We start from the raw sequence: 11244 nt of genomic DNA on the forward strand, positions 1-11244 counted from the left end.
TTTGTTAATTGTAAGATTGTCATAATAAAGGGCATTCTTTCCATTTTATTTTATTATTGCTTTATGGTGAATGGAATTTAATGTTTATAGAGTTTATTTGTGTGTATATTATACTTTTTTCATTTAGGTTTGATGTACAGACTTGAGTCCCCCTGTAATTATAAAATGGTTTGCTCTGGTTTTTTAAAAGGGTGTGATTTTTGTCTAGGGCTGAGTTAGTTCTGGTGAGGGATCCCTGGAGTAACATCTGAGGCCCAGAACTCAGTATTATGTTGATTTTATTTATCAGTTAGTTTTTCTCCCATTTTCTTTCTTTTATTTTGTTTCCCCATATTTTCTGGCTGCTATTGTGAACTGTATATGAGTGTGGCAGTTAATAAAAAGGTAATTTTGAAGATCCTATGAATGACTCTGGAGCACAAAAGCAATCTTAAGTCTCTGGGTTATATTTGTAGCAAAGCCAAAAATACACTGTAATAATAGATTTTTCTTTTATACCAACAATATTAGGATATTAAATAAAGATCATGTTCCATAAATATGCATTCAAGTAGTGAGTAATATGCATTTGACAACTTCAAAGGTGATTTTTGTTGTTGTTTGTTTTTTGGCACCCTCTGATTCCAGATTTTTCAAATATTGTCGATCCTAATGAACCAAACATCTATGGAAAGCTTATTTATTCGCCTTATTTGACTCATATTCATTTATCATGATTGACACTTTAGACTGGTTTTGTGGTCCAGAGTCACACATGATCATACTTCAGGTCAGAATCCATATAAAAATTTACATCAAAACGGAACAAGCACATCTCTGGTACAGTTACTGTGCAATCCTTGATCAAACCTTTACTGTACGAGAGGCAGAGTGTGGATGAGTGTCCACAAGATAAATCTCTGTGAGGAATTCTGGCAGAAGTTTAGATATTTTGCCTCGTATTGTCCTGGCTCCATATTCCAGCTTCCCAGACGATTCCCAGCAGGGCACCACGTTATGTGCATCAACCTTGACTCAGAGCAGCAAATCAGTACACGAACACATGGCATGCAAGAACTGAGCACATGCACATGACATATAATAATGACCTACACAACTGAATGAAAGAGATGTCAGAGGGAAGGAGTCTCTTAACCGACTCAATCCACTGGAGAGGGATCCTGAGGGGGTTAAAGTCAGGTACAACTGCTCCAAACTTCCAGTTTTTAACAAAGCTTGGCAGCTTCTGTCAGGTTCTCCTGACAGCAGATGGACCTGAATATCAAGGCTTTTGCATTCCTGTAACACACAGACTTGATTAAAGGGGGGGTGAAATGCTATTTCATGCATACTGAGTTTTTTACACTGTTAAAGAGTTGGATTCCCATGCTAAACATGGACAAAGTTTCAAAAATTAAGTTGTACGTTTGAATGAGTATTTTTGTTCCCAAAATACTCCTTCCGGTTTGTCACAAGTTTCGGAAAGTTTTTTCCGAGTATGGCTCTGTGTGACGTTAGATGGAGCGGAATTTCCTTATATGGATCCTGAGGGCACTTCTGCCAGAAGAGCGCGCGCTCCCGTATAGCAGAGCACTGAGAGCACAACAGACATTCACTGATCAGAGCGATTCACTGATCAGAGCGAGAGCGTCACGAAAAGTCACAAAAGAAGTGTGTTTTTGGTTTTCAGGGCAAGACAACCCTGCACAGATTACCAAAAAAAAAAAAACAGCATTAAGGGACCAGTGGATGTAGTTTATTTTTACAGAGCATCAACGGAGTTGTGCAAGTGTTTTTGTTTGTTCCCTGCATTTCGAAGATGCTTGTTCACAAGGCCCAGTTTGACGACGGATTTGCGTATTGTTTATTTCTTAAGGATGATGCAATCCCAAGGAAAAAGGGTCACGATCGTGTGTTGGAACCGCAGGCCGTGAGTAAAACTGCTTCAAATATCTCTGCCTCATTGTTAGTGCGTCCCCTCCCATGCCAGAGACCCGGGTTTGAGCCCCGCTCGGAGCGAGTCGTTGCTGCTGCTGGTTTCGTTCAGTTTCAGCCTCGGGATCTGATTCTGGATCATAAATAAACGGCTGAATCTGACTGTTAGCCATGGTTTGTTTTGGATGATGGGTTTTCCCTCACGGTAATGTCACAGCTTCCACATGCTCTCAACGCAAAAGCCTATTCGCGCTCGTGATTCTTTAGCTCCGCCCACACATCACGCCTCCAGCCGGTCGTGTTTTTCCGGGAAAAACCAGTACAGACTATCTTTCTCTTATGAATATAATAAAACTAAAGACTTTTTGGATTTATGAAGGATGCAGTACTACTCAATATGTTCTCAAGATTAACAGGATATTGAGTGAAAACGAGCATTTCACCCCCCCCCCCCTTTAAGTGACCCTGCAGCCCTGGCCAATCAGAAACACTGGTTATGGAAAGGGGTGTGGTCTAATTCAGTAGCTCAAAAGTAACAGTAAAGTGCATTTATAATGTATAAGAAATAATATATATATCCTAAATAAATACTGTTCTTTAGAAATTTCTGTTCTTCAAAGAATTCTGAAAAAAATGTATCCTGAATTTTCACTTTTGATGAATGTATTTTAATTTTTTGTTTAGCCAGTCGAAACACTGTTGATGTTTATTGATATTATTTTGAAATCTATAACATTGTGTTTATCATTAAAAGCTTTTATGTCGGCCGTTTTAAAATCTAAATTACATTAATATAAATACATACATTTCATTATATTCAAAAATATATACTACATTTGTGTGTATTTATATAGACATAATAAACATACACAGTACACACACATATTATGTAAACAAAAACTTTTATTTTGGACGCAAATTAATCTTTGACAGCACTAAAAATCTAGAAATAGATACATAATCATAAGCATTATATTAAAAGTCATAGAGGCCTCTGAATAATTTTACAAATGTTTCTAAGTATTTCCAATAGTAACACACTGGCTGATGCATCATCTTCCTGCACATGCTAAACGTCTCTACATATAATACAATTTAAAAGTAAATGTACATTGTTCAATCTAAGTCTATTAGGCAGCACAACAGTTTTCAACACTGACAGTCAAGACACACAGAAGACTGGGCTAATGATGCTGTTTCTTGAGCATCAAATCCTCATATTAGAATGATTTCTGAAGGATCACGTGACACTGAAGACTGGAGTAATGATGCTAAAAATTCAGCTTCACATTACAAGAATAAGTTATTTAAAATATATTAAAACAATTATTTTAAATTGTATTGTATTTTTTTAAATCATCATTTTAATGCGTTTCAAAGCTGTATTTAACCCCAAACTTGAAAGGTAGAATTCTGCCTGAAAAGATCCATCCTGGTCTCATCTGACCATAAAATCTCATCTGAAAACGTAGTTTCTTTGATGCTGAAATTATACTTCAAAATATATTGAAAGAATTTGCAACACTATTTCACAACATTACGTTTTTTTGCAGCCTAGACATAAAGCATTCAAATACAAGCAATTATCGTATATTTATAGTATCACTGCATTTTACGACGTGTACAACTTGTTTTTCTTCTTCTTCATCAAACTACATTTCCCAAGTGCCTCCGCGCGAAGTGCGTTATTCAGCGCATGCGCAGGACCGTTGAGCGCTCAATGAAAGCTGGTTAGTCAGCTAGTGTTGTCTTGCTCGCTTGGTCAGTGTGTTGTTTGAGTTTTCATTTCTATCACAGCGCGAATAGCAGAATGAGTAAATCTAGTTATAAAACGGTTATTAGGGGAAGTACAGAAGAACTCGATAAGGTTGACATGTCTAGGTAATAACACAGATAAACCTGATTAGCTGATTGTGATTTATCATCAGCATTATCGGTGTTTAACGCGTTTAAAGATATAACTTGTCTGCGTTTGACAGCATTTCCTGAGTGTTATTTATTTATTTAAAGCAAATTTTAGGACAGTTTTTATTGAATTAAAGTTATCATAACAGTTTTTTTAGTTTGAAGTGGCTAATGTCTTTGTTTTCAGTTGAGCAACCCAGCAGTCTGTGTGAGGTGACCTGTATCGTTGTATACAATACAAATGTATTGTATTAATTATATTGTACAGATATTATCCGGCTGAATAAGAAGCAGAAACACTTCAATGCCCCGAGGCAAAGTGCAGAGTCCTGGTCAAAGGTCAAGGGAAGAAATCTGTACCATTTAGAAGAGGTCAGGATTTGATGCTTTAAGTGTCTTTTCCGCTTTCTCTAAGCATGTTTTAACATTTTTAAAAAATGAACAACTGCTGCAATATAATAATAAATTCAGTTTTTAGAATATTTTCAGTGTTTTATTGGATTTTGTTTTATTATTATTATTATCATCATTTTATTTTCATTGTTTTTGTTCTGTCACTGTCATTCTCTTGCACTGTGGAAGCTTCTGTCACAAAAAACAAATTCCTTGTATGTGTTAACACACCTGGCAATAAAGCTCATTCTGATTCAGATTATTGTATGCAAATCAGCCATGTCTGACAATGTTCTGCATCTGGTTTTGTTTTGGCCATCTGTAGGAACTGTTGTGAACAAACGCTTCACTCGAAACCGCAAGCTTCCTCCCACAGTGGCCAGGCGTCGTGGACAGGGGGTCATCTCTGGTTTGGCTGCGAGAAAAAATGCTGTCCTGTATAAAGGGATCAGTCCACTCAACCGACCCGTCCAGAACAGACCTGCTCCAAACAGTGCAGCTGTCAACAAAGTAATGTACTCGAGAGTTAGTTAGTGTATGGTCAGAGTCTGAGCAGATTCAGGCGTGACTTTTACACGTTTGTTCACTTCTCTTAGAGATATCAGCCATTTGTCCAGTGGTGTCAGATGCAGATCCAGAGGAGACCAAACAGACTGATGGACTCTCAGAAACCTCAGGGCTTGATTTCTTACAGACCTATTCAGCTTCACAGAAAATGTTAAGATTATAGTTAAAGTTAGAGTTGTTGCATGTGCACATGAGAAACGTGGTGCAGAAGAAGCCACAACTCAAGTCCACATGAAAGCATACATTTGCCAAAAGAAACATCATTTTCAGATGAAATTTTATGGTCAGAGGAGACCAGGATGGATCTTTTCAGGCAGAATTCTACCTTTCAACTTATTTTTTTTTTTATTTTGTTGCTATTATTATTTTAAAGGAAACTGTGATCCTTTTTTTTCCTCAGAGATCTTTGATAAATACAAAAGTGAAAAAGTACAGCATTTATTTGAAATGTAAATCTTTTGTAATATTATAAATGCCACTTTTGAACAATTTAATCCATCCTTAAAATCCTTATTTCTTAAAAAAAAAACATTTACATGAAGCAAATATATTACAGGCAAAATGTCAATGTAAGATTTGTAACTCAGTGTTGCACGAAAATTAAATTTAGAAATTAGGGTGTGTGACTTATCCATTGCAACCAATTAAGATTTATTTATTTTAGTGCCATCAAACGATTAATCGCCATTAACTGCATCCAAAATAAAAGTTTTTGTTTACATTGTATATGTGTGTGCTCTGTGCATATATATTATGTGTGTATATATAAATACATCCCATGCATATATACATTTAAGAAAAAAATTTACGTTTATATATTAAATATATTTATATATAATATAAATGAAAAGAATAGAAATATATGCATGGAAATATTTTCTAAATGTATACTGTATGTGTGTGTGTGTGTGTAAATGCACACAGTACAGACAGATATGTAAAGTAAATAAACTTACCGTATTTTCCGGACTATAAGTCACACTTTTTTTCATAGTTTGGCTGGTCCTGCGACTTTAGTCAGGTGCGACTTATTTATCAAAATTAATTTTACATGAACCGAGAGAAATGAACCAAGATAAAACATTATCGTCTCCAGCCGCGAGAGGGCGCCCTATGCTGCTCAGTGCTCCTGTAGTCTACACTGAAAACATAGAGCGCCCTCTCGCAGCTGTAGACGGTAATGTTCTCTCTTGGTTCTTTGTTCTAAATAAATGCGACTTATAGTCCAGTGCGACTTATATATGTTTTTTTTCCTCGTCATGATGTATTTTTGGACTGATGCGACTTATACTCAGTTGCGACTTATAGTCTGAAAAATACGGTATTTTGTATCAGATTAATCATTTGACGGCACTAATTTGTTTATTTTTTCGAAATTGTTTCAGTGTGAAAATTATTGCCTTTTGTTGATCATTTGTTCTGTACAGGAATACTCCGACTGCTCAGCAAACACATAGAGAAGCACGACAGGCCTCCTTCCTCTTCAGAAGAGGAATCAAAGTAAGAAGCGAATGAACTTCCTGCCTAGAGTTCACACACAGATGTGTGTGTAAGCACAGAAGCTGTTAACTTGTCACTAGCACATGAAGAGGAAATCTGGGCAGAAAGCTGCATGCATGGGTGCTGATCATGTGACACTCCTCACATTTAAGGAGCCATTTGCTTCACTTAAATATGTAATGTAGGAAGCATGCATGCTTAAAGTGTTTAAAAACCGTTTTTTAAGAATATGGTTGCTCTGTAGTATTTATATTAATTAGGGCCGGGACTTTAACGCGTTAATGAGATTAATTAATTACACAAAAAATAACGCGTTAACTAAGATTAATTAATTACAGAAAAAAAAATTCCCGCATTTTTAATAACTTATTTTTGCACCGCGGAACGTTTCTCACTTGATGAGTTTCAGCGGACCGATTATACTGGAGCACCAACTAGCGTTCGCATATCACCGCAGCACCACATCGAGCCTCAAGTATCACCTCAACGCAAAACATATAGCAGCTAGCGTGGACTTTACACTTTATGTTGAACTATGTATTATTTTGTTGGTGCAACAGTTTATGTTGAACTCTTTATTGTTTTGGCCAAGGTTATTGAGAGTTGGACTTAGTATGTTATGGCCTTCTGAAGCAACAGAGAGATGTTTTCTAATAGTCAGTGTTTCCAATGTTCTGAATGTAATTGACAGTATTGTGTTTTACTTAAAAAAAAAAACACTTTACAGAAGGTTCCAGCACATATAAGCTTCCTGAATTTCTGAAAAGTACTATTTCAAAATTTTTCCAAATATGCTATTGCTACACTTAATGGCAAAAATTGCACTGGTCTGCTAGACTTGGTTAAACAAAAATAAACAATATTTTGTTGCTTAAGCTTATGTATTCAGTCATTATTCAATGGTATACTATAAATCCATGTGAAAAAAAACTACTTCTCACTGTTCTCAGGTCAAATATTTATATGCGATTAAAATGCGATTAATTTCGATTAATTAATTACAAAGCCTCTAATTAATTAGATTAATTTTTTTAATCGAGTCCCGGCCCTAATATTAATGAATGTGTACACCATGACTGTTCAAAACCACAAGTGTTGTGTTATACATCAGCTCTTGTTACAGTGAAAAGTGTGATGTTTAAATAAGAAACTGGTCCTTTCGTCACTAGAACTGGCATTAATCTGTTACTGGTTTGTGTAACGCTCTTGTGAACCATTGTTTTAATGAATCACAAAAAATATTCAAACCATAGGCTATTTATTTCAAATCAATCATTTGCTGAATAAACTCACTGAATCAAAGTCTTGTTAAAAGAGTAAAGCAAGAACAGTTTTATATACGTTTTCAATCAGTGACAATGTTCCTATGAAAACGCATTTAAAGGGGGGGTGAAATGCTCGTTTTCACTCAATATCTTGTTAATCTTGAGTACCTATAGAGTAGTACTGCATCCTTCATAACTCCAAAAAGTCTTTAGTTTTATTATATTCATAAGAGAAAGATAGTCTGTACTGATTTTTCCCGGAAAAACATGAGCGCCTAGAGGCGTGACGTGTGGGCGGAGCTAAAGAATCACGAGCAACAGTAGGCTTTTGCGTTGAGAGCGTTTGGAGGCTGTGACATTACCCTGAGGGAAAAACCATCATCCAAAACAAACCATGGCTAACAGTCAGATTCAGCCGTTTATTTATGATCCAGAATCAGATCCAGAGGCTGAAATTGAACAAGAGCAGCATCAGCAACGACGTCTCTATGTGGTATGTACTGAAACTGTATATATTTGCTTAGCGGTTTTGTAAAATGACTAAGTTCCACTTTGTCGTCTTTTTTATTTTATTTCTAAGCTGTACATGTTACATGTGGAAAGTGCAGTTTGATGACAACATCGCATGTTGTTTACTTGATGTGCTTACACGCCGATAGCTAAGTTAACAACACAGAGATATTTGAAGCAGTTTTACTCACCGCCTGCGGTTCCAACACACGATCGTGACCCTTTTTCGTTGGGACTGCATGATCCTTAAGAAATAAACGATATGCAAACCCAGCGTCAAACTGGGCCTTGTTTATAAAACAAGCATCTTCGAAATGCAGGGAACAAACACAAACACTTGCACAACTCATTTGATGCTCTGTAAAAATAAACTCCATCCACTGGTCCCTTAATGCTGTTTCTCTTTTGGTAATCTGTGCAGGGTTGTCTTGCCCTGGCAACCAAAAACACACTCCTTTTGTGACATTTCGCTCTCGCTCTGATCAGTGAAGTCTGTTGTGCTCTCAGTGCTCTGCTATACGGGAGCGTGCGCTCTTCCGGCAGAAGTGCCTCAGGACCCATATAAGGAAATTCCGCTCCATCTAACGTCACACAGAGCCATACTCTAAAAAAACTTTCCGAAACTTGTGACAAACCGGAAGAGGTTTTTTTTGGAACAGAAATACTCCTTCAAACGTACAACTTAATTTTTGAAACTTTGTCCATGTTTAGCATGGGAATCCAACTCTTTAACAGGGTAAAAAACTCAGTATGCATGAAATAGCATTTCACCCCCCCTTTAAATGACTACTTTTATTTGAAGCAATATGTATTAAAAGTTAAGCCAATTCAAATATGAGAGCATTGATTTGGCTTCCTCTCTATTAATAGTTTAATGTTTTTAATAGGTTCATATTTATTATTTTTATATTTATTTTTTTGTGCTTTTTCTGGGTCAAACTTCTACATCATGTTCAAAAGTTTGGGGCTATTAAGATTTATTATTGTTTATTTATTTAACTAAGTAGTTTTATTGGGCAGGATTGCATTGAATTTATACAAACTGACATTAAAGACATTTACAATGTTACAAAATATTTTGGTTTCAAATAAATGGTGTTCTTTTATACTTTATTAATCCTCAAACAAAATATGACTCCGAAGACTGGAGTAATAATAGTAAAATTCAGCTTTGATCACAGGAATAGATAGTGAAAGTGACATTCAGCCAAGTATGGTGACCCATACTCAGAATTTGTGCTCTGCATTTAACCCATCCGAAGTGCACACACACAGAGCAGTGAACACACACACACACACACACACACACTGTGAGCACACACCCGGAGCAGTGGGCAGCCATTTATGCTGCGGGGAGCAGTTGGGGGTTCGATGCCTTGCTCAAGGACACCTAAGTCGTGGTATTGAAGGTGGAGAGAGAGCTGTTCATGCACTACCCCCACCCACAATTCCTGCCGGCCCGGGACTAGAACTCACAACCTATAAATTAAATCTTAAATTAGATTTTAAAAAAAATTAAATCTAAAAGTAGATTTAAAAATATTTTATGATATTACAGCATTAATGTTGAATTATCCTGTATTTTTGATGAAATGAATGCAGTCTTGGTGAGCAGAATAGACTTCCAAATGTTAGAAAAGTAATGCAGATGCACCAGTAAGCTGGTTCCTGTTGTAACTCTCACTTCTACAAACAGCAGTGGCATCCTCACTGTGTCAATAGACAACCCCACAGCTAGAACACAGCCGAGTATGATTACATTTGATTAGAACCAGATGCAGCATTTCATAAGACACACAATGGTTGCCATTCAGATATTTGGATTTATGATTGGTGTTTGTTTAGTATTTGTAATGACGCTCCGATAAGATGCCACACATATTTCCCATCCATTTGTTTCCGTCTTGTCATGTTAGTTTGGCAGGTTTGACCTTTCCAGCATGTTGTGAATGTGAGTCTGGGAACACAGAAGTAATGATGTTTGGTTTGGCTGCGCACAGGCCGGCTCAGTCCTGGTCCCTGCACCCCGTGACTCCAGCACGCTCCTCACCTCCTCCAGAGGAGCCCAAGAGGAAACCTCCTAAACGAGTCGCCCTGCAGTTTGATATTAACAGTGTTGGGAAACAGGTAGTGACCCTGGACCACGAAAACAGTCAGAAGAGTCCTTTTTTTTAAATTGAAATTGATGCATAATCCGAAAACTGAATGAATTAGATTTCATTTGATAGAAATCTTGAGGGTGGAGAGAACAACAATTTGATTTGTCCAATAATTCGTTTGAATCACTTTTTTTTTTCAAATCCAAAAAACTAATTACTTAATGGAGGAGACTCATCAGAGAGTGGATATACCAGTTCTCTGGAGGAAAAGACTGATTTGTTTTTTAGTTTATTTTTCAAAAAAGCTGCCATTCTGTCTTCACAAAGCAAGAATTAACTGTTGTCCCCGAGTTTACGTTAAAGTTGTCATCACCTGAACCGCCCTTGGTATGTGATGGCATTCTGATATTTTTTATTTTTTTATATGCATAAAGAAGTTGCAGCTCTATGACTTTAAACATTAGACTTGTTTTTTTTTCATAAAGCAGATCTTTGAAACTTTTTGTAGAGCAAAAAAAAAAAAAAAAGACTGTTTAAAGAGGTTTTATATTATTTCAATTAAAAAAACAAAATGAAACCGGTCTCGTTTTTGAATACCAAATTCTGATTAACGACGACTTCATATATTGATGCCACTTTAAATGCTCTCTTTGTATGAACCAGTTTTAAAACTAATTTTTAACATATATAACTGATTGTTAGTTGTGACCCTGGACCACAAAACCAGTCATAAGGGGCTATCTCAATTTTGAAACTGAAAGCTGAATAAGCGAGCAACTACTTAAAAATCTAGAATCTGAGGGTGCAAAAATATTGAGAAAATTGCTTTTAAAGCAATACAGTGAAAATGTACAAAATATTTTAATGCACATTATCATTATTTAATATCCTAATGATTTTGGCATGAAAGAAAAATCGCTAGTTTAGACTCATACAATGTGTTGGTTATTTAAGACATTTGAAGCTTAATAGTGGTTCATTTATGTAGGTAATGGGGAAACTACAATGCAAATAGATTGTGTAATACAGGTGAAATATTACCCGTTTTCATCTAAATTTAGCTTCTGACTATGTTGCTGGATCAGATGAAA

At 36.3% G+C, this 11244-nt stretch overlaps 1 protein-coding gene across 1 annotated transcript; it reads left to right on the forward strand.

Annotated features, from left to right (window-relative positions):
* Window positions 1–4257: 4257 nt before the first annotated feature.
* Window positions 4258–10625, forward strand: LOC127951403 (UAP56-interacting factor-like). Its single transcript, XM_052549278.1, has 4 exons — window positions 4258–4741; window positions 6207–6279; window positions 9703–9803; window positions 9910–10625. The coding sequence occupies exons 1-4, from the start codon at window positions 4492–4494 to the stop codon at window positions 10227–10229; spliced, it is 744 nt and encodes a 247-aa protein (XP_052405238.1). The 5' UTR covers window positions 4258–4491; the 3' UTR covers window positions 10230–10625.
* The last annotated feature ends 619 nt before the right edge of the window (window positions 10626–11244 follow it).

Source organism: Carassius gibelio, chromosome B2 (genome assembly GCF_023724105.1).
Source record: "Carassius gibelio isolate Cgi1373 ecotype wild population from Czech Republic chromosome B2, carGib1.2-hapl.c, whole genome shotgun sequence".
Lineage (NCBI taxonomy): Eukaryota > Metazoa > Chordata > Actinopteri > Cypriniformes > Cyprinidae > Carassius > Carassius gibelio.

Bases quoted from the DNA above. Each gene is read 5' to 3' on its own strand.
- LOC127951403 (XM_052549278.1), top strand. From the start codon at position 4,492: ATGTCTGACAATGTTCTGCATCTGGTTTTGTTTTGGCCATCTGTAGGA. The intron at 4,742-6,206 runs GTTAGTGTATGG...TGTTCTGTACAG, and splicing joins AGTAATGTACTCGAGAGTTA to GAATACTCCGACTGCTCAGC. The intron at 6,280-9,702 runs GTAAGAAGCGAA...AAAGTAATGCAG, and splicing joins TCTTCAGAAGAGGAATCAAA to ATGCACCAGTAAGCTGGTTC.